At 42.6% G+C, this 24,857-nt stretch overlaps 1 protein-coding gene across 1 annotated transcript in view; it reads left to right on the forward strand.

Moving 5' to 3' along the window:
• The window catches only part of LOC144667675 (zona pellucida-binding protein 2-like), a 46,603-nt gene that overhangs the window by 7,306 nt on the left and 14,440 nt on the right, over window positions 1-24,857 (forward strand). The window contains exons 2-4 of the mRNA XM_078529129.1: window positions 4,874-4,963; window positions 6,207-6,332; window positions 22,809-22,951. Coding sequence (XP_078385255.1) covers window positions 4,874-4,963; window positions 6,207-6,332; window positions 22,809-22,951 — 359 coding nt within the window. The remainder of the gene's footprint in view (window positions 1-4,873; window positions 4,964-6,206; window positions 6,333-22,808; window positions 22,952-24,857) is intronic.

Genomic DNA, 24,857 nt, shown 5'->3' on the forward strand with positions numbered 1-24,857 from the left:
CACTCACCATCCTGACTTGGAAATATATCGTCTTTCTTTCACTGTCGCTGGGTCAAAATCCTGGAACTCCCTTGCTAACAGCACTATGGGTGTACCTGCACCACAGGGACTGCAGCAGTTAAAGAAGGCAGCTCACTACCACCTTCCCAAGGGCAATTAGGGATGGGTAATAAATTCTGGCCTAGCCAGAGATGCCTACATCTCATGAATGAATTTTAAAAAAGCAAAACAAGAAACAGGAAAAAAAAACACATGGAACAAGATGGAGACAGAGGACCTAATCTAAAGTTGTTGAATCCAGAAGCCTGTAGATTGCCGAGTTAAAAGATAAGTTTGCATTCCCCGAGCTTGCGTTGTGCTTCACTGGAACACTGTAGCAGGCCATGAACAGAAAGGTCAGCGTGGGAGCAAGGCAGAGAATTAAAATGACAAGCATACTTGTGGACTGAATGGAGATGTCCCACAAATCAGTCACAGTCTGCAGTTGGTGTCCCCACCGTAGAGGAGACTAAATCATGAGCAGCGAATATAGTATACTAAAAAGAAGTACAAGAAAATTGCAGATTCACTTGAAGTGTTTTGGGGACTTGCACAGTGAGAAGGGAGGAGGTGAAAGGGCAGATGTTGCCTCTCCTATGCTTGCATGGAAAGATGCAGTAGGGAATGGAGGGGCTGGTAGGGGTTACTGAAGAGTGGACTAAGGTCCACGGAGGGCAGAGGACAATATGTTTGGTAATTGCATCATGCTGGAGTTGGCGCAAATAGCACTGTATGATCCATTGAATACAGAGGCTGGTGGAGTGGAAGGTGAGGGCAAGGCAAATCCTATCATGGTTCTGGAAGGGAGGAGAAGGGGTGAGGGCAGAGATGTGTGAAGTGGATTGGACACTGGAGAGCCCTGTCAACCATGCTGGTTGGGTATCCTCAATTAAGGAATGTTGGATGCTCTGGTTGAGAAGGACGCATCATCAGAACAGATGCGACGGAAAAACTGAGAAGATGGAATGGAGTCCTTGTAGGAAACAGAGTGCGAGGAAGTGTAGTCAAGGTAGCTATAGGAGTCTGTGAGTTTGTAGTGAACATTGGTAGATAGCCTATCTCCAGAAATGGAAACACAGAAGCTGAGGAAGGGAAGGGAAGAGTCAGAGATGGACTAGGTGAAGGTGAGGGAAGGGTGGAAATTAGAAACAAATTCAATGAAATGTTGAAGTTTGTGGTGAGAGCAGGAGGTGGCACCGATACAGTCAACAATGTACCAGAAAAGTAGATGAGAGAGGGGGCCTGAGTAGGACTCGAATAATGAATGTTTCACATATCCCTCAAAAAGGCAGGCATAACTGCGACCATTATAGATACCCATAGCAACACCTTTTATTTGGAGGAAGTGAGTGGAATTGAAGGAGAAGTTGAGAACAAAATTGAGAACAAGCTCAGCCAGACGAGGGAGGAGGGTGATCATGAATGGGGACTGGTTGGGCCTCCATCCTAGGAAGAAGCGGAAAGCTCTGACACCGTCTTAGTGGGGGATGGAAGTGTAGAGGGAGTGAATTGAATTTGAAAATTGAATTAGGTGGGCTTGGCAAAGTAACTCGGTTTTAATTTCTAAATCCATCTTGCCATTCTGTGTACGTGTATAGATTTTTTAATTCATTCATGAGATGTGCGCTTCGCTGGCCCATCCCAAGTTGCCCTTGAGAAGGTGGTGATGAGCTACCTTCTTGAACTGCTGCAGTCCAAGTGGTGTAGATACACCCACAGTGCTGTTAGGGAGGGAGTTCCAGGATTTTGCCTCTGCGACAGTGAAGGAACGGTGATTTATTTCCAAGCCAGGGAGGTGACTGACTTGGAGGGGAACTTCCAGGTAGTGGTGTTCGCATCTATCTACTGCCCTTGTCCTTCTAGATGGTAGTGGTTGTGGGTTTGGAAAGTACTTTCTAAGGAGTCTTGGTGAATTCCTTCAGTGCATCTTGTAGATGGTACACACTGCTGCTACTGTGCATCAGTGGTGGAGGAAGTGACTGTTTGTGGATGTGGTGCCAATCAAGCGGGCTGCTTTGTCCTGGACGGTGCCCAACTTCTTGAGTGTTGTTGAAGCTGCATTCATCTAGGCAAGAGGGGAGTATTCCATCATGCTCCTGACTTGTGCCTTGTAGAAGGTGGACAGGCTTTGGGGAGTCAGGAGGGGAGTTACTTGTTGCACGATTCCTAGCCTCTGACCTGCTCTTGTAGCCACAGTATTAATATGGCTAGTCCAGTTCAGTTTCTGGTCAATGGTGACCCCCAGGATGTTGATAGTGGGGAATTCAGTGAAGGTAATGCCATTGAACGTCAAGGGGCGATGGTTGGATTCTCTTTTGTTGGTGATGGTCATTGCCTGACACTTGTGTGATGCGAATGGTACTTGCCACTTGTCAGCCCAAGCCTGGATATTGTCCAGGTCTTGCTGTGCATTTGGGCATGGACTGCTTCAGTATCTGAGGAGCCGCGAATGGTGCATAACATTGTGCAATCATCAGCGAGCATCCCCACTTCTGACCTTATGATGGAAGGAAGGTAATTGACAAAGCAACTGAAGATGGTTGGACCTAGGACACTACCCTGAGGAACTCCTACAGTGATGTCCTGGAGCTGAGATTACTGACCTTCAACAACCACAACCATCTTCCTTTGTGCTAGGTATGACTCCAACCAGTGGAGAGTTCTCCCCCGATTCCCATTGACTCCAGTTTCGCTAGGGCTCCTTGATGCCACAGTTGGTCAAATGCTGCCTTGATGTCAAGGGTAGTCACTCTCACCTCACCTCGGGAGTTCAGATCTTTTGTCCATGTTTGAACCAAGGCTGTAATGAGGTCAGGAGCTGAGTGGCCCTGAGTGGCCAAACTGGGTATCAGTGAGAAGGTTATTGCTAAGCAAGTGCTGCTTGATAGCACTGTTGATGACCCCTTCCATTACTTTACTGATGATGGAGAGCATACTGATGGGGCGATCATTGGCCGGGTTGGATTTGTCCTGCTCTTTGTGCACAGAACACACATTGGGCAACTTTCCACATAGCCAGGTAGATGCCAGTGTTGTAGCTGTACTGGAACAGCTTGGCTAGGGGCACGGCAAGTTCTGTAGCAGAAGTCTTTAGTACTATTGCTGTAATATTGTCAGGGCCCATAGCCTTTGCAGTATCCTTCAGCCCATAGCCTTCAGCCATTTCTTGATATCGCATGGAGTGAATCTAATTGGCTGAAGACTGGCATCTCTGATGCTGGAAACTCAGAAGGAGGCTGAGATGGATCATCCACTCGGCACTTCTGGCTGAAGATTGTTCCGAATGCTTCAGCCATATCTTTTGCACTGCTGTGCTGGGCTCCTCCATCATTGACGATGGGAATATTTATTGATCCTCCTCCTCCAGTAAGTTGTTTAATTGTCCATCACCATTCACGACTGGATGTGGCAGGACAGCAGAGCTTAGATATGATCCGTTGGTTTTGGGACCGCTTATCCCTGTCTATCACTTGCTGCTTATGCTGTTTGGCATGCAAGTAGTCCTGTGTTATAGCTTCACCATGTTGACACCTAATTTTTAGGTATGCCTGGTGCTGCCCCTGGCATTCCTTCCTGCACTCTGCACTCCTCATTGAGCCAGGGTTAATCCTCTATCTTGATGGTAATGATGGAGTAGGGGATATGCCAGGCCACGAGATTACACATTGTGTTTCAGTACAATCAGTGCTGCTGATGACCCACAGTGCCTCATGGATGTCCAGTCTTGAGTTGCTAGATCTGTTTGAAATCTATCCCATTTAGCACGACAGTAGTGCCACACAACACAATGGAGGGTATTCTCAATGTGAAGGCAGGAATTCGTCTCCACAATGACTGTGCAGTGGTCACTCCTACCAATACTGTCATGGACAGATGCATCTGCGGCAGGCAGTTGGTGAGAATGAGGTCTAGTATGTTTTTCCCTCACCACCTGCCACAGACCCAGTCTAGCAGCTATGTCATTTAGGACTCGGTCAGCTTAGTCAGTAGTGGTGCTACTGAGCCACTCTTGGTGATGAACATTGCAGTCCCCACCCAGAGTACGTTCTGCATCCTTGCCACTCTCAGTGCTTCCTCCAAGTGATGTTCAACATGGAGGAGCACTGATTCATCAGCTGAGTACTAGCTGGAGGTTCCCTTGCCCATGTTTTCATGGGGTCCAGAGTCGATGTTGAGGACCCTCCCGTATACCCAGGGATGCTGATGGTGGTGTCCGGGACATTATCTGTAAGGTCTGATTCTGTGAGGATGACTGCCAGGCTGTTGCTTGACTAGTCTGTGAGACAGATCTCCCAATTTTGGCACTAACCACCCCCCATCCCCAGATGTTAGTGAAAAGGTCTTTGCAGGGTCGACAGGGCTGCAATTGCCTTTGTCATTTCTGGTGCCTAGGTTGATCAATCCAGTTTTATTCCTTTTTTGTGACTTTGATACAACTAAGTGGCTTGCATTTCAGAGGGCACTTAAGTCAACCACACTGTTGTGGGTCTGGAGTCACATGTAGGATTTCCTTTCCTAAAGGGCATTAGTGAACCAGATGGGTTTTTACAACAATCATTTCATGGTCTTTGTTACACTTTTAATTCCAGATTTTTATTGAATTCAAATTCCACCATCTGCCATGGCGGGATTCAAACCCGTTTCCCCAGAGCATTATCCTGGGTCACTGGATTACTAGTCCAGCGCCAATACCTCTACACCATCACCTCCCCTCACAGATGTGTACCCACTTCACCCTTAAAGACACAATGGACAAATAGTTTGTGAACTACTTTTTAAAAATTAACCTGTAGGCAATGACATTACAACTTTTGCTGTTTTTTTTTAAACACAGGCAGAGCCATTGAGTACATTGAAATCATACATAATCACCAAGAAAACCCTCAACAAATTAGAGAAATTTATGGCAACAGCAACAGACCAGGTAACTTAAAACAAGAGTGGGGAAAGCAGGATTAATGACTGGCACAAGTTATCTTGATGAGGATGGTACATGATGCAAGACCTGAAAATTAAGGGAACTTAATAACTTAACAAAAAACAAATCAAATGCTATAGAGGCAGCTTATAAAGTTTTTTGAAGAAAGGTTTAATGATTTTTGGGGTAAAGAGGAGGTAATAAGACCAGTTTAAATTTATTTGAGGCAAAACAATACCCAAATCTTCCACATCTCAGGAAAGAATGTTATTGGATACGGCTTGTAAAAATGTTATTATTGTGTCTGATATTAATAATAGTTGTGATTCAACCCTGTACATTCTCATGATAAGTTTTAACGATAAATCTCAATTATTAATCCTTTAGTGAACTTTCCCATCAGTTGGTTTGAGTGTCTACCATAACTACTACCACTGGCAACAAAGCAACAAAACAAAATTGAACTGATTGCACTAAATCCACAGCTGCCTCAGTGCTTCATATCTATATTGGTGGGGAGGGCGGCGGGGCAGGGGTGGTGTTTCAGTGTCTGGATCTGTCTCAGCACCTTTCTCAGTGTTTGTTCTATAATATCAGCCTTTGCCTTACGGTATGTCATTCTGTTCCAATATTTATGCTGATGCCTCAGTGACTGTGCCAGTGTATTTGTGTCTGCTCACTCCTTGTAGTACTGTATCCTTCAGTTCACATATGAATTATTTGGAACTGTTGCATTTGCCAGTCAAACAACTGAAAGTCTTCATATCCTGGGTAGAGATTTGCCTGAGAATGTTTTTCAGAGGTGTAAATAATAAGCCATGCAGACAATAAAATCCGTGTTCAATTTCCAGTGTGTGCCATGTTAACAGATCTCAGCTGGAACATTTACATGCATGGCCTCGGTGTCGCTGGGTAAGTGTTCTGAATGCTGTCCAGTATCCTCTGCTGGAAAATGTGAATGTTCAGAGACTGTGTGAGAATAAAAAGCTGAAATAGTTCTGTGATAAGTTAGCCTGCTGATGTCACTGTTTAGGCTCAGACAAGAAAAATAGCCTGGAAGGTTTCAGGACCTACAGAACTACACTCAATTGTGAATTAGTATCTTCACTAGACAAGAGGAGAAAAGGGAGAGGGAGAATTTTTATAAAGAGATATAGATTATGATATTTTTCAACTTCAGGTGAATCGTATACATTATACATGCAATCCTACTATACCATTGTTGATAACTTCATTAACTCTTTTGTAGTAAAAGTTTATGTGAAGATGTACCATGACAGTCCAGCTCTTCTCTGTACAACTCAGGAGCTTTCAGAAAAAGAATTAGTGGATCCATATTTCATATGGGTAGGCCCGTCAGGAAGAAACATAAAAGGTGAGATGCATTACTTTTTCTCCAGGGTCAGAACAAACTGGGCACAAGAAGTCAATTGGTCTGACAGATAGTGCTACCCTGGCATTAAGCAAGATTACCATTCTATGGGGTTGCAAGAAAAACCATCATCAATTAGCAGAGATTATTTGCAGCTCACAGTTGAAGGGTATAGCTACAGTGCCATGGACACATAAGTACTTTGTTGATGCTGCTGCTTTGCCTAGGAAGTGGTGGAGAATGTGGGGCACCACAGTCAATTTCAGAATCAATATTTTGATGACCTGCATAAAAATATTTATGATTTCACTCTCTTTGGAATGTTTAACATTAAAGGCTAAGAGTCTGCAACACTAAAGAACTCTAGGGAATTAAGGAATATAGGGATTGGGCAGGAAATTGGAGATGAGATTGAGGATTAGCCATGATCTTATCAAATGTGGAGCAGGCTCAAGGGGCTGTATAGCCTACTCCCACCCCTATTTCTTATGTCCTTATGGCAAGAGTTATGCAGTCTTGAATGGGTGTTCAGGAGACATACTCATCACAAAACTGGAGATGCATTTTAAAGATCAGAAACCAAGTTATGACTTTAAACACTTGAGTCATGTCTATCTTTACAACGAAAACAGTTTGAGCTTCATGAGCCTATTTTGATAAAAGCAAGCCCATGGGCTGCTCACTATGACAGCTATGGCTGTGACTTGTAGGATGGAACTCCCACCGCCTCTTCTCCCCTTTTATAATATCCCATGTTTTCACAAACTTGATCATTAACCATAATCTTGACAAAGAAACTTGTGTTTTGAGTATGTAGAGCTTTAAATTTGTTTCCATTGCTGTTCTTTAAAATCCATACCTCACAGCCCTCCATGACTTTAGGTCAGAAAACAACCCCTTGGTTTTAGTGTTTTAAAAAAAATACAGCCCACACATAATAATGCTGAAACTAGTTCAATTATTACAGCAATAAATCTACTCAGGTTTTAAAAAGGTGACTTTAACACTTTAGTACTATCCTTACTTTAAGAAAACATACCAAAAATTAAACATTTATTATTTTTATTCTGTCTTCCATTTCCCCTTTTTCCTCCTAGCCACAAACCTACCCTCCTGGGTTGCTACCACAGCATATTACTGGAGAGTGGGTTTTGTGTTCTGAGCAGGAGAAATACACCACAACAACAATCACCTACATTTATAGAGCGTCTTTAATGTAGTAAAATGTCCCAAGTCATTTCACAGGAGGATTATCAAATAAAATTTTACACGCCAAATGGAGAGAGAGGTAGAGGAGCAAATCTGCAGGGAATTCATAGAGATGTGCAAGAACTATAGAGCTGTGATATTGGGAACTATAATTATCCAAATATCAATTGGGATAGTGTGAGAGTAAAGGGTAAGGAAGTGGAGGAATTTCTGAAATGTGTTCAGAAAGACTTCCACAGCCCTACTAGAAAGGAGGCATTGCTGGATCTGATACTGGAAAATTAAGTAGACCAATTGTCTGTGGGGGAACACTTGGTTAAGAGTGATCATCATATCATAATGTTTAGACTAGTAATGCAAGAAAGGAAGAAACAACCTAAAGTAGAACGTCTAACTTGGAAGTGGGCTAATTTCATTGTGGATGTGGATCTCCCAATCAGCTGCCCACAGCTACATCTAGCTGGTCACTGACATACTGTTCCGAAGGATCAGTACCTTCATTCACTTCAGAACCGACGAGGCTAGCAAGACAGAGCGAGCCAGAAGATTCGCTACCATAGCTGGGTTTCCCTGCATCCAGGGAGCCATTGACTGCAAGTATGTGCCCATGAGACCACTGCTGTCTGCTCTCTCCACCTGTCCTGCCACCTTCAATGCACATATACGCCCAGGTCTTTCTGCTCCTGCACCCCTTTCAAAAGTTCACCCCTTATTTTTTTATTGACTGTCCATGTTCTTTCTACCAAAATGCATCACTTTACACTTCTCCGCATTGAACTTCATCTGCCACCTATCTACCCACTCTACCAACTGGTCTATGTCTTATGAGGAAAGATTGGACAGGCTAGGCTTGTATCCGTTGGAGTTTAGAAGAGTAACAGGTGACTTGATTGAAACATGTAAGATCCTGAAGGGTCTTGGCAGGGTGGATGTGGAGAGGATGTTTCTTCTTGTGGGAGAATTTACAACTAGGGGTCTCTGTTTAAAAATAAGGGGTCGCCCATTTAAAGCAGAAATGAGGTGAAATTTTCACTGAGAGCCGTGAGTCTTTGGAACTCTTTTCCTGAAAAGGTGGTGGAAGCAGTCTTTGAATATTTTTATGGCAGAGGTGGATAGATTCTTGGTAAGCAAGGGGGCGATAGGTTATCAGGGGCAGGTGGGATACAGATTTCAGGTTACTATCAGATCAGCCGAGATCTTATTAAATGGTGGAGAAGGCTCGAGGGGCCGAATGGCCTACTCCTGCTCCTTGTTCGTAAGAAAGCATTTGACAAAGTATTGCATAAAAGGCTGGTTAACAAAATCATGGCTTATGGAATAGGAGAGTCAATATCAACTTGGATTTTAAAAATTGGCTCAGGATGGAAAACAGCAAGTTGTGGTAAATCAGTTAACGTTTCGAGCCTTCATGGCCATGAAGGCTCGAAACGTTAACTGATTTCTTCTCCGCCGATGCTGCCAGACCTGCTGAGTTTTTCCAGGTAATTCTGTTTTTGTTTTGGATTTCCAGCATCCGCAGTAGCTTTTAGCTTTTTGTTTTTATATAAGTTGTGGTAAATGGTTATTTTCAGACTGGGGGATGGTATAAGGTAGATTTCCCAAAGGTCAGTGCTAGGACCTATGCTTTTTTTGATATATATAAATTACTTGCTCCAACATTGTTGGTCATGCCTTCAGTTGCCTAGGCCCCAAGTTTTGGAATTCCTTTCTCACACCTCTCTGCCTCTCTATCTTGTTTTCCTCCTTTATGTCATTGCTTAAAATCTACCTCTTCGACCAAGCTTTCGGTCACCCTGTCCTAATGAGCGAATTTAATGTAATTGACACAGGTTCAGCCCACCAGTTGGTGAACCGGTGGGAAACCCGTGCTGCTTCTGAGGAGGAGGCCTGACCAAATTGAGTGGCCAGTGTCAGGCCTTCCCCAGGATTCATCAGAGGCCGGCAGCTGTCCATTATAAGCAGCATCACTGGGAGCAGTGACTGCAACCAGTAATGCACCCAGGGAGAGGCCAGGAATCGCCGAGGGACCCAAGCTCCAGATGAGTGAGAGTGGGATGGAGGTCACGGGGAGGGGTTCGCGGAAGAGTAGGGGACAGGGTTGTGGATGCTGCATCATTAAAAGCTGAGATAGACAGATTTTTGGTCTCTCAGGGAATTGAGGGATAAGAGGCGCAGGTGAGAAAGTGGAGTTAAGGCCGATGATCAGCCATGATCGTATTGAATGGTGGAGCAAGCTTGAGGTGCTCTATAGTCAACTCCTGCTCCTATTTCTTATTTTCTTATGTTTGCTTTCGTAATAATAGTGATTACATTTAAAACTATTTTATTCACTACAAAGCACTTTTGAGGATGTGAAAAGTGCTACACAAATGTAAAGGTAGTGAAAACTGGGCATTTTGTATTATCTATCCATAGATGCCGAACAAAAAATGTAACAGCGTTTTACAGTTAACCCTTCCTTCTCCACTTTTGATTTGATTGGTTTTCTCCAAACCTATACCTTTCCCCGCAAAAGATCTTGTATTTAAGTGACCAATTGATCATTGAAAATGGCATTTTTAAATTGTCAGATGGAAACACTGCTTTAACAAAGTTAAAGGTACTTACACCCAGGGATAAATTCTAAAGAAGTTAAAGTCTATATTTAAATATATAAAATGTAATTTGGAATACATTTTTGTAAATAAACAGATGTAACCATAGGTGTGGTTACATTGGTAAAAATTCATTTTTGTTCTCTCTATATCAACTGAAATCTGATCATGCTGTTATTTGTCATTCTTCCAGCATGCAGATAGGAAAAGTTCATAGGCAGAATTTACCCTGCCAAAGGATTTGCAGGTAGGATGCCCGTAAAATTCCCACCTTCCTGTCCACCCCATCCACAATTTTACTTGGGCGGGGGGGCGAGGCCTAGTACAGCCCACCCACCCACCCTTGCCCCAATTGAGGTCTTTAAGCAGCCAATTATTGGCCACTTAAGGGCTGCTTCCTGCCCACCCTCAAAGGAGTTCATTAGCAAGGGGAGAAGCCCAGCAGGTCACTCCGCTCAGGCCTCAGGCGGGAAGCAGGCATGCGCCTTCCCCAAGGACCCCCTTTCCACATTGGTTGCATTCTCCCTACCCCCACCCCTCCCCTCCCAGTCAGCCCCTTGTGGGTGCTCCCTTCCCTCCCACCCCCCAGCATCTCCATCCCCACACCCCTGGGCTTCACCTCCCCACCTCATCATGAGAACCCCCTGCTTACCTGGCCCCAGATTTGTAGCCTCAGTTCTTGCCACTGGCGGGTTTTTTTTTGCAAAAATATACTTCATTCATAAAATATCTGAAAGAACATTACAAAACATTTCAAAATCACCATCACAAAAAGTGCAATCATATTCAAATTTTCCACATAGATCATGTCGCACCCTGAGGTGCTTCAATGCAATCAAAGAACATTACAGACATTTCATAATGGTCATAACATACAGTGCAATGGTATTTAAGTTATCTACATAGATCATGTTGCACTTTAAGGTGTTTCAATGCAATTGTGAAACATGTAATATTCATTGCTTACATTCAATATGAGTTATACAGCCAAAGAGGTCTATACAATTCCCAGCCCCTCGGTGCACTATGGCTGAAAGGCTTTAGACCATGACCTTTCCCCATTGTGCCTTTGCGGCGGTTGCCCCAAGCTTAAGTGCATCCCTCAGCACTTAGTCCCGGATCTTGGAATGTGCCAGTCTGCAACACATCGGATCAGGGACAATTCTTTGCAGTGGAAGACCAACAAGTTTTGGGCAGACCAAAGAGCGTCTTTCACCGAGTTGATTGATCCTCCAGCTGCAGTTGATGTCTGTCTCGGTGTGTGTCCCTGGGAACAGCCCGTAGAGCACAGAGTCCTGTGTCACAGCACTGCTTGGGATGAACCACAATAAAAACCACTGCATCTCTCTCCAGACCTTCTTTGCAAAGGCACATTCCACAAGGAGGTGAACAACAGTCTCTTCCCCACCACAGCCACCTCAAAGGCAACGTATGAAGGGGCTGAGACTCCTGGCATGTACGAAGGATCTGACAGGGGAGGACATTTCTCACAAGCTGTTAACCAGCTTTAATTGTCCTTGAACTGAGTGACTTGCTGGGCCATTTCAACCCACATCAACCAATTTATTATTGTGGGTCTGGAATCACATGTAAGCCAGGCCAGACCAGGTGAGGATGGCAGATTTCCTTCCCTAATGGGCATTACTGAACCAGGTGGGTTTTCAACAACAATTGATGATAGTTTCATGGTCACCATTACTGAGATTAATTTTATATTCCAGATTTATTAATTGAATTTAAAATTTGCCAGCTGCTGCTGTGGGATTTGAACCTATGTCCCCAGAGCATTAGCCTAGGCCTCTGCATTACTAGTCCAGTGACATTACCACCACGCCACTATCCCCCCACAGTGGGGACTGCAGAGCTGCCAGCCAATTTGATTGAGGCAGTACTTCTTCCCAAGTGAGGAGCAGAAGTCCCATCTTGAACCAATTAACACTCCACATTAAATGGCTGTGGGCTTGCTGTGATCAGTGGGGATGTGTTCCCCACCAATTCTTCAGGTGGCAGGGCGGGAAACCCTGCCATCTGAAAAATCCTGCCACATGATGCAGCAGGAAAGTGCCATGAAAAGTGATTCATGACACCCTCAAGTGGTCAAAGAATGCAAAGCACTTATCATTTGGTGTCATTCTAGGATATAAATAGAGAGGATAGCATTTTTACAAAACAGCAACAACCACCTGTATTCAGCATTTTTCACATAATAAACTATCCCAAAAGTCTTTTAAGGAAGAGTTCATAAGGATAGGTTTGAGTAGGCTTTTAAGTGGGGGAGTGGTATCAGGTGAAGAGAATTCCAGAATGCAGGGACATGGTAGCTGAAACCAGTGGTAGAGCAGAGAAGGGGATCAGTGATTCTGAAATTTTTCATCCACGAACCATTTAGGCAGGGCAAAAGACCCCAAGGACCACTTATCAGTCCTACCCCACCTGCTTTCCCTTTCCACCGCAAATAAAACTCAGAGTTAATGGGAACTTGTGGAAACTATAAATATTTCACTGCTTTTTCACTACTAAATGAAATATATTTATGTGGATTTTTTTGATTGAGTATCTCAAGCAAATTATTAATTCATGCAAGAAACACAAATATATACATTTATTATAAACATTAATACTACAAGAGAAAGCATTTATTTGAAACATTCTAATATGTTATAAAATTATCACAATCTTCTAAGAAACTAATATCTATCTTACATCTATATTAATCAAACAAAATCAACAGGAATATAAATGTTGCTTATAAAGCTACATTGTTATTGCCTATGACAACTTGTGCCATGCACGTGGGAGCTGATCTGGTCGTATAATGTCATGTGAGTGGTGGAGATGAGCTTTCTGACCTGTTCTCTTATACGGCTTTGGCTGTGACATTCTGCGTCAGTGACCTACATTTTGGACCAGCTCACAGAAGATACAAACACCTGGAGGACCCTTGCGGACCAGCAGTGGTTCGTGGATCATACTTTGAGAACCATCGGCGTAGAGGATTTATGCAATGGCAATATTAACAATTAATTTTTGAAAGGTTTTATTTATAAATAATCACTAATTCTAAAGTATTGCACTTAGCTGCTTCTGAAATATGATAACAATATTGCCATGAGGTTATATTTTAAAATATGAATACAGGGAGTTTAAGCACGAGTTTTTTGTTTCCATCCCTTTAAATGAGGTAACTGCAGTTGACTTACAAAACTGAACAGAGGTGTGGAACAAATTTTATTATTCTAAAAAAAAATTAAGGTTTGAGTCATTTATTTACAACATATAAAATTTCTGTTGATACACAAATAGCAGCATTCATCCAAATTTACAGTATAGCGCCGATCAATCTTCTCAGGTAGAAAACATTTTCAAGAGGCAGTTTGCACATTACTTTCTCCATATATGGAGATGCTAGATCATACCACAGATGTGTAACAGTTGTTCCTTAAGCACCCACATGTTATGGAAAATCATATTCTACATGGTATACCTTACATTAACAGAACCACAACCCTGCACAATGCCATGACATCACTGCATGTTGCACTACATCAGTTCATAATTTTAAAAAGATCCCAAATTCGCTGTGGTTGTTACTGAGTTAATTATTCTCACCTAGAGTAGCAGTAAAGAGGTACATTTGTGCCAAGTGGCTAGTGCCTAGCTTAGGGAGGGGCCACAGTGTGCCAGTGTTTCCGCTTGTGTGAATGCTAAATGAAGATTAATCAGGCCTGGTTGTAATGTTCCCGCACTGTTAAACAACATGCAGGCACATACAGTGCAGGTTTTCTTACGAACAAGGGGCAGTTCAGAACAATAGCCCTTGGTTGAGTGATTAGAGTGCTGACTTATACATCAGATATGTCTTTTATGTCTGTATCTGTGCTATAAACAAAGTAGCAGTTTATCCAGTGACCTGGATCTACAAAATAATACATTGTCCCTTTGTCCAAACAGTGCTGCCATATACCCACCATATACTGTATTTGGGAATCATGGGTCATTCAGTATGTACTATGTGAAATATATGTAAGTTACCTATTAGCCAATTACTTTGTAATATTGTGTTGCTATGCTATTACACTTAGCAATACTAATAAAGGAACTGGATTATGAGTTAAAATATGGCCTTTTCAATGATGTGGTTGTATCTTCTTTGTGTTGTTAACAACAATTTGCATGCATAGTGCCTTTGCTATAAGGGAGGGACTTCATAGATAAAAGTGGGTAACAGAATGAATGCCAAGGCATGAAGGGCGAGACCAGGAGGATTGGCTAAAGGCCTTATCAAAGATCTGAGAAGGTTTAGGTGGGAGTTCAAGAGTACATTGTCATGTGTAAAGCTCTGCCAGGACAAGAGCAGTGAGCATGCATGCAAGGCCAGAGTTTGAGCACCAATGGATGCAGCGATAGGGCTTGAGGAGATTGTGGAGATAACATGGATGGAAATATTGAGACGGGCGAGGAGTTTGAATGTAATGCTTTTTGTGATGGGAGCCAATATAAGTTGGTGAGGACAGGAATAATGGAAGAGTAGTTCTTATTGCAGGACAGAATACAGGTGGCTGAATTTTGGGCATGGTGGAATTTGTACAAGGTAGAGATTAGGAGGCCGGCAAGGCGAGCCAACAATTGATCTAGAAAATGAATTAAGCCCGATCCAAGTACAGCATATACTGAACCATCCAATTCAGATAAGCCACACTGAACCATCCAATCTGTATACAGTACGCACTGACCCACCTGATCCGGATACAGCATAGTTTGAACAATCTGATCTAGATACATCACAAGTTGAGCAATCTGATCCGGAGACTACATGCACTGAATAATCCGATCTGGATACAGCATTCACTGAACCATCCGATCTGGATACTGCACACACTGCACTGTCTGATCCGGAAGCTCCACACACTTTACTGACCAATCCGGATACCGCACACAATGCGCCATCCAATCCAGATACAGCACGTGAGGCACCTTCTGACTGGATACTCCATACAATGCATCATCTGATCCAGATACTCCACACACTGCGCCATCTGATCCGGATACTTCACACTCTTCACCATCCAATCCAGATACTGCGCACAATGCACCTTCTGATCCAGATACTGCACACACTTCTTCCAATCTGGATACTGCACACAATGCACCTTCTGATCCAGATACTGCACACACTTCTTCCAATCTGGATACTGCACACAATGCACCATCTGATCTGGACATTGCATACTCCAGCATCCAAATCGGACACTGCACACACTTCACCCTACAGTCTGGATACTGTACACACTGTGCGCCTAAAGAGTTTGGCAGGAGCAAGGCAAATTGGTCTGCTAGCCTTGTTTGTTAATTACCCAGACACACCTCATCAAATTGTGGGGTGTGGGGTAGGGTGCAGGATCAGCAAGCTGGAATTCTAACAGAGGATCTAAAATGAGATCAGATGGGAGGAGAACAAGCTATGGCTGACAATGTCTTTCAGCTCCATGTTCACTTATGTTTTTTAAAACTTGTCTTTTTGGTGGCAGCCTCCTGTAGGCTCTGTAAGGAACCTTGGTCAGGCCTCGTATAGGCCAGAAGGCCGACACCTGCTCCACTCAGCTTATAGCCATTTCCTGTTTGGACCCCAAAACAGGCATTAGGCCCTTTATTAGCATATTGTTGGATCCAGTGCCCTTTGGTTTGTTGGGGCTAAAGGATCCGGGTTGCACACATGTTTCGGGGTGTCTGAGTTGGTACCACGGCAGAGAAGATCAGTAGACCGTTCTTAGGAGAAACACATTCTGTTTATTTACAAAAGGAACTCAGCAGCTACACTTGTGTGCTTACAACTCAAAACTCGATCTTCCAATTTCATGTGGTAGGAAAGAGGTTCCGTTACTGCACTTATTTCACCAAACAACCATGTTGGTCCTTCTCTAAAATTTTTCACAAATACTTTCTCTCTTACGTTAAATGTCCTGTCACAACTGTGACAGTCATGTCCAATTTTCTGACTTCCCTGCCTCCTTTCCACCTTCTCCCCGCCCCATGCTTGGCACAATTAGGCTCAATCTTGATCGGAGACAGCGCTTCATCAACAATTCCGCAGGTGTGACACTTGTTGTCCTTTGAGGGGTGGTTCTATAATGGAAAAGAAAACGTGCTAATTTAGTCGCTATAGATTCTCCAAACAATTTCTCCATACCAGGTTTGAACGTCTGAACTGCTCTCTCAGCCAGTCCATTTGAAGAAGGATGGTATGGTGAAGTTTTCACATGAGTAATGCCATTGAGGCTGATAAATCCGTGAAATTCAGCACTCATAAATACTGTTCTATTGTCTAATACGACCACTTCAGGTAGTCCGTTGATGCGAAACTTTGTTGTAGCTTGTCTATTGTAGCAGAAGATGTCGGTAACCTCACTTCATATATGTCCATCCATTTTGTATGTGCACCAATGATAAGTAGAAACATTGTTCCCTTAAAAGGTCTCACATAGTCGATATGTACTCGCACCCATGGCCTTCCTGGCCACTCCCAGGGGTGTAACGGAGCTGTTGCAAGTAATTTTTGTGCATGCTGACACTGCATACAACTTCTCACTAAGTTTTCTATTTCTTCATCCATCCCAGGCCACCATAAAAAGCTGGGTGCTTTTGTCCTTTTAGAGGAACCATCAATAAAATAGATTCAGATATTTATTTATATATATTTATAAATATATATATATATAAAATATCAATTGCTCTCCACAATAAGGTACCTTCCTGGCTGGTTATTTTGTAAGCTCTCTGGAAATACGATTTCATTTCATCAGATTCTTGTTTTGGTGAGCAACCATGAAGAACTTGATTTCTCACTTTGGATAAGACTGGGTCTCAATTTGTCTAATCTTTAATCTGTCTAGCACATATTGGTGATGAGTCCAGGAAGTTCAATAACAAAACGAAGTCTTGAGGAATTGGAACATCCTCATCTTTTACTTGCACGAGCAAACGACAGAGTGCACCTGCATTTGCAATTTGACTTCATTTGTAAATGAAAGTATACTCATTCACTGCCAAGATCTTTGTACTCTTGCTTAGGCTATGGGGAGTGTAGCCTTGCCTTCGCTGAATAACCCCAATAATGGCTTGTGGTCCGATATGATAGTAAAGTGACAATCGTATACATATTGGTGAAACTTCTTAACACCAAAACTTATCTTTTTCTATTTGAGAGTACCCTTTTTCTGCAGTATTGAGTGTTCTTGATACATACCCTATAGGTTGTTCTGATCCATCATCTATTCAGTGGGAAAGCACTGCTCCCACTCCATAGGGAGATGCATCACATGTTAATATCAACTCATTTTTTGGGTCAATATGTACTAGAAGTGTAGATGATTGTAACAACTGTTTCACTTTTGTGAAAGCTTCTTCCTGTGGTGTTTGCCAAGACCATCGCTGGTTTTTCTTGAGCAAGTAATGCAGTGGTTCCAGTTCTGTCGACAAATTAGGCAAGAAGCGTCCATAGTATTTGATCATCCCCAAGAATGATTTCAGTTTGGATGTATTCTTTGGCGCTGGTGCTTCTCTAATGGCTTCCACTTTTTTGTCAACTTGATGTAGGCCTTGTGAATCGACCTTGTGACCGAGGTAAGTTCTCCTTTCGCTTGGAATGTGCACTTTTCTTTTTTCAACCGCACTCCAACCTGCGAAAAATGTTTCATAACTTCATCTAAGTTCACCAAATGTTCCTTTTCAGTGAGTCCAGTCATGAGAACATCATCCAAATAAACTACAATGTGGGGCAGTCCCTGAAGTAAACTTTCCATGGTTGTTTGGAATATGGCGCAACCTGAAGATACGCCAAAAGATAACAGATGTATTGGTACAACCCTTTGTATGTATTAATGGTGACAAACTTCTGGGAGGCCTTCTCTAATTCCAATTGTTGATAAGCATGGCTCATATCAAGCTTCGTGTAGGCAGTTCCACCTGCCAGCTTAGCATACCAGTCTTCAATTTTTGGCATGGGGTGTCTGCCTAACTTAGCCACTTTATTGACTGTTAATTTGTAATCCCTACAAATTCAAATGCTTCAGTCAGGTTTGAGAACAGGTACAATTGGTGCTGCCCACTCTGAAAGCTGCACTGGTTGTATCACTCCCAGTTTTTCTAATCTGTCCAGTTCAACGTCTACCTTATCCCACATTGCATAAGATACTGGTCTTGCCTTCATGAATCTTGGTGTTGCCTCTGGATCTACATGAATCTTTGCTTGTAGCCCCTCAATCTTTCCAAGTTCATCCTTGAAAACTGAGGCACGTTTTTGTAGTAGCTCTGATAGCCCATTAGTTCTCAGTTGGAAGATTTCAGTCCATTCCAATTTAACTTCTTTCAGCCAGTTTCGCCCAAAGACACTAAGTCCCTCGCCTGCTACCACCCTCAAGGGTAATTTCACTGTTTGACCTCCATAGTGTACTGTGACTTTACATACGCCCTTGACTTGTATGTCTTCTCCCGTGTAAGTTTTCAATTTGGCATCAATTGCTTCTAAATTTAGTTTACATTCCCCCTGATTCAGGTATTTAAACATATGCTCACCAATCACCATAGTGGCTGCTCCAGTATCCACCTCCATTCTGATAGGCCTCTCATTCAATCTGAAGTTTACGTAGATAGGCTCTGTTCTTCCTACCTTTAAATTATATGACGAATAAATATCTGAATCTATTGCTTCAGGTTTTTCAATGCCGTCAATCTCATTGGGTTTTTGCTTTTGTCTGAAAGTCTGCCTGATTCTATTTTTACAATGTCTCATAAGGTGTCCATTTTGATGACAGAAAAAACATTCGATCTTTTTGAACTGTGATTCATTAAAAGGTTGTCTGCTTCTACCTCTATTACCATTATGCCATGTTTTTGCTGCTAAGTTATCTCTTTTAATTTGTATGCGAGTGGTGGCTGCTTCTCGTTTCTGAGTAAAGCTTTTCACTTTCGCGCTCTTTTTAGCTGAGGCTCCCTGTCCAACGTGGAGGGCGGCACCATTTTGCGCTCCCTGTATGGCTTTTGAGTCTCGCACTGCACCTTCCATTGCCCGAGCGATTTCCAATACCTTCTGAAAATCTAAATTTGTTTCAGACAGTAATCTCTTCTTAATCGCATCTTCATTTATACCGCACACCAAATGATCTTTAAGCATATCATTGATAGATGTACCAAACTTGCAGTGTTCAGTTAACTGTTTCAGACTTGTCACACAACAAGCAACTGTCTCCCCCGTGGCTCTATTCCTTGAGTTAAATTTGAACCATTGCATCGTCAACGACAGATTGGGCTGGTAATGATTCTTTACGAGGTTCACCAAGTCATCAAAACTTTTCGAATCTGGGGCACTGGGTGCCAATAAATTAATCCATATTTCTCACTCCCACATGTGGATAAGAGGATCACATGCTTCTTCTCCTCCCCTGCGATGTTGTTCACCTGGAAGAAGAACACAAGGCGTTCAATGTAATGAGACCAGTAGTCCAAAATTGGATCGAAAGGCTCAACTTTTCCAAATTGCAGCATGCTCTGAGGGGATTGCTTCAACAATCAGGAAGGAAATTTTCCTTTACTTACAACTACCGTGCGAGGTATGGCCCGATTTCGGTTCTTCTGATTTCCTTCGTTCTTTCTTGCTTTTACCTTGTCCTTTCATGTCTTTTCTTGCTTTTTACTCTCGTCACCAATTTGTTGGATCCAGTGCCCTGGTTTGTTGGGGCTAAAGGATCCGGTTTGCATGCTTGTTTCAGGGTGACCGAGTTGGTACCAAGACAGAGAAGGTCAGTAGACCGTTCTTAGAAGAAACACATTCTGTTTATTACAAAAGGAACTCAGCAGCTACACTTGTGTGCTTACAACTCAAAACACTGTCTTTACTCTTCAAACTCTAACTCAAGACTACTGAATACAGAGATAGCCTGCGCTGCTCTGCTATTGGGTTTCAAGATCATGTGATCTTACATTACAACATTTGTCTTAAAGGTATATTACACATATTCAAGGGGTCTTGCCTGTTTTAGGTGGTTGCCACGAATGCCTTTGCAGCACCTGATCGAATATGTTGTTGGATGTGTTTCTGGTAGTGTTTGGGCATGGTTAAATTGAACCTCTTTGCACCCCAATCTGGAGGTGACAAAAACATAAATAAAGGTTTTAGCAGTGATGGGACTGAGCGAGCAACAGATACTGAAGCAGTCCATGGCCAAATGCAGCAAGACCTGGACAATAGCCAGGCTTGGGCTGACAAGTGGCAAGTAACATTCATGCCACACAAGTGCCAGGCAACGACCATCTCCAACAAGAGAGAATCTAACCATCACCCTTTGACGTTCAATGGCATAACAATCAATGAATCCCCCACTATCAACATCCTGGGGGTTACCATTGACCAGAAACTGAACTGGACTAGCCATATAAATACTGTGGCTACAAGAGCAAGTCAGAAGCTAGCATTGCTGCGACAATTAACTCACCTCCTGACTCCCCAAAGCCTGTCCACCAACTATAAGGCACAAGTCAGGAGTGTGATGGAATACTCCCCACTTGACTGGATGAGTTCAGCTCCCATAACACTCAAGAAGCTTGATACCATCCAGGACAAAGCAGCCCACTTGATTGGCACCACATACATTCTCTCCCTCCACCACCAATGCACAGTAGCAGCAATTTATACCATCTACAAGATGCACTGCAGGAATTCACCAAGGCTCATTTGACAGCACCTTCCAAATCCATGACCACTATCATCTAGAAGGACAAGTGCAGTAGATAGATGGGAACACCACCACCTAGAAGTTCCAAGTTACTCACCATCCCGTCTTGGAAATATATCGCCATTCCTTCACTCTCACTAGGTCAACATCCTGGAACTCCCTCCCTAACAGCACTGTGGGTGTATCTACACCATATGGACTGCAGCAGTTCAAGAAGGCAGCTCACCACCACCTTCTCAAGGGCAACTAGGGATGGACAATAAAGATAGCGAATCCCACATCCTGTGAATGAATAAAAAAAAGGATACATTGTACCAGTAACCATGTCTTTAATCATGACTGTAATGATATCTGGGCGATAGTGGATCTCACACACTCATCAAATGAAAATCAGGAAGGATGTGTAACAGGCAACTGATCCAATATCACCCATTTCAAAGTATATCACCCGTTTCAATATCAAGCTAAGATTAACACCATCCTTGCTTCTGCCCCATGATTTAAAATAGTGTGGTTCAGCCTAAATGATGGCTTTGGTCTTTCTGGTGTCCATTGGGATATTGTTGTGAGTCATCCATGACTTAGTGTTGGACGAGCAGTTTAACATGTTGGAGTTTGGTATTGCGAGAACTGATGGGGAGCTGGAGCTGGTTATTATTAGTGTGCATAAAGAATTGATTTGTGCCTAGGACAATTTTAATAAAGGGTAGCACACAGACAAGGAAGGAGGGGAAAAACTATATCTTTGGAGGTTCTCAGCTGGTGAGTGCCAGTATGGGATGAGGATGATGGGATGAGGATTGTGGATAGAGTGAGACAGAAGAAACTAGAGAGAAATTTCCTTGCCAGTGAGTGAGACTTCATAAAGGAAAAGCTGCAAGAGATGATAAGGTCAAGGGATTAGCAAAGAATACGAGTGAAGGAGTTTATATGAAGAGTGAGGATAAGGGGACGCAGATGTCAGAGAGAACTTCTTGGTAAGTGTAAGTTGAAATAACTAAGTAATAACTATATTACTGCAATCACTTTTTGTCACTTTCCTTGTTTTGTTGCATTTGAACAGCTGTAGCACCTGATGTGCCAGTCTTGTGATGACCTTTTGCAAATGAGCTCTTCCAGGATTGGAGTTTACTCAAAATATCCTAATGCGATGACCTTTCCCATTTTAATTTGCTTCATCTTTTGTGCTATTGAGTGAAGTACTCGGGGTGGTAACTGCCTCTGAAAAATTGTCAATAAAGCTGCTTTCTACTCTTGTGTAATCACTTGATACAATGACAAAGAGTTTGCCTTTGGCGAAAAATAACCGAAACATAACTGTGTCGCATAAACATCATCTCATCCTTTGGCCTCGTGATATCTGGCTATTCCGTTTACCCTTCCTCTCAAGACAATATTCTATAGTGATTCCTTAAGCTTTGTAATAGCTGGAATCATTTATTGCTTCAGATATTTTCTGATAACCAGCAGCTGGCACTTCCATAATACCAATGAAACCAAATGCTGCAAATCCTTTGAATATGATTAGTTCTATGGATTTTTATTCTGTTGCTTTGCTTTACTATGCTTTAAAAGAAAATTATCCTATTTGCTTAGTTATTTCTAAATATCATTCACCAAGAAAAGTCTTAGTGTGTACAAACCAATCTCAGAAATAAACCTGAGAATCCACAGCCGCCGAATGAAAACATGTGCGTCACACCTGAAATATACAGGAATCAGAGGATCTTGCCCTAATACTCTCCTTCAACCTTCACTCATATTGTATACAAGTTCATTTGATGTCCTGTAGCTGAGAACTGCATTATCCCCCAAATACCATGTCAGTTTTCTATGTTGAGCTGCTTAGAACTTAGGAAAGTGTTTCAACTAAATTTCCCTTTAAAGAATTACAAGAGTACAGTTGTGTGACATTTTGCTAACAGTAGGTTTTGTGTGTTCCATTTCAGGGGAGCCTTATGTGAGGATATCTGAAACAGGAAGCCTTATACTGAAATCCTTTGACAAGTTCATGTCAGGAGATTACACATGCACGGTTTCCTACAAGGATGTGGATAAGAACAAGGAACTATTCCTTGATATGAAATTCTCGGTATATGGTAAATATTGGGTGAAAGACAAAGGACACATTTCTACCCGTGACTATAACTAAATATCCATTACACAGAGCCTGAATTTCCATATTTTCAGCTGTTTACATTTAAGTTACAGCAGAAAACTGGGAGAATCTCCATGCAAGGAGAATAGGACCAGTGTTCTCAAATTGCAGTGAGCCTATTTTATACTGGAGAAAAATAAGAGCCCTATATTTTCACAGTGGTTCTCCTGATATCCTGCCATATTCCCTGGAATAACATCATTCAACGGCAGAAAATTGGCACTGACCTTGTTTCCCTGGGAGTTATGTTGATCTCTCACTGAAGTTTCAGCACAAGATCAGGACATCTCTTACAGAAATTCGGGGCCATTTCATTTGAGATTAGCAGGTTCCCCAGACTCAGAATAGGTTGACAATATATTGCACTGCTTAGCCATGAGCATGTATGTATGTTAATTTATAGTCTTTAATGATGTTTCACTATCTCCATTTCACTGACACTTCATACTTCTAAACCCATGGTACAGTTGACATCATGTACTTTTTAACACTATGTCACAGTGCTCTGTGTATAGTACTGTTGTGGCTGTGTTACTAGGTTAGTAATCCAGGACAAAGTAGTTCAAATGTAACTATGGTATTTGAGATATGGAATTCAGTTTATAAACTAAATATGAAAATAAAAAGCTGGTATCAGTAAAAGTGACCAGGAAACTGTTGGATTGTTGTAAAAACCCAATTACTTAAATAACTCCAGTCCCACATATGGTTGATTCTAGAGTGGCCTAGCAAACCACTCAATTATATCAAACATCTGCAGAAGAAAACCCACCACCATCTTCTGAAGTGGGTAATAAATTCTGGTGTTGCCACCCAGATCCCAAGAATGAATACTAAGATAAAAGCAAAATACTGTGGATGCTGGAGATCTGAAACAAAAACAGAAAATGCTGGAAAAACTCAGCAGGTCTGACAGCATCTGTGGAGAGAGAAAAACAAAGTTAACGTTTCGAGTCTGTATGACCCTTCTTCAGAGCTTCTCAGGGAAGGAAATCTGCTGTGCTTATTCTGTCTGGCCCATATGTGACTCCAGATCCGCAACATTGTGGTTGACTATGATTGCCCCCTGAAGAAGCTGCAGAAAAAGCTGAAGGAGAATAAAACTGAACAGACTACCTGGCATTGAACTAGGCACTGGAAATGACAAAGGCACACTCTCCCCAGTCAACCTTGCAAAGTCCTCCTCACTAAAATTGAGAGAGCTGCCCCACAGACTAATTAAGCAATAGCCAGACATAGTCACACTCACCGATCTTGTAGTCACTGTCCCAGACGCCTCCATTTACATCCCTGGCTATGTCCTGTCTCATTAGTAGGACAAACCACCAGGGATGACAGCACAGTGGTATACAATGGGAAAGAATGGCCATGGGAGTCCTCAATTTTGACTCCAGACCCCATGATGTTTCATGGCATCAGGTCAAACACAGGCAAAGAAACCTCTTAATTGATGGGCAATGAAGTGCCCCACCATGAGTACATTCTGTGCCACAGCTACCCTCAGTACTTCTTCCAAGTGGCGTTCAACATGGAGGAGCACTGATTCATCAGCTGATGGAGATGGTAGGTGGTAATTAAGAGGTTTCCTTGCTCTTGTAGCCACAGTATATATATGGCTGGTCCAGTTCAGTTTCTGGTCAATGGTAACCCTCAGGGTGTTGAAAGTCGGGGATTCAATGATGGTAATGCTATTGAATGTCAAGGGACGATGGTTAGATTCTCTCTTATTGGAGATGGTCATTGCCTGGCACTTGTGTGGCGCGAATGTTACTTGCCACTTGCCAGCCCAAGCCTGGATATTGTCCAGGACTTACCGCATTTGGACATGGACTGCTTCAGT

This window comes from Cetorhinus maximus, chromosome 25, assembly GCF_964194155.1.
Source record: "Cetorhinus maximus chromosome 25, sCetMax3.hap1.1, whole genome shotgun sequence".
In the NCBI taxonomy this organism is placed as follows: Eukaryota; Metazoa; Chordata; class Chondrichthyes; order Lamniformes; family Cetorhinidae; genus Cetorhinus; species Cetorhinus maximus.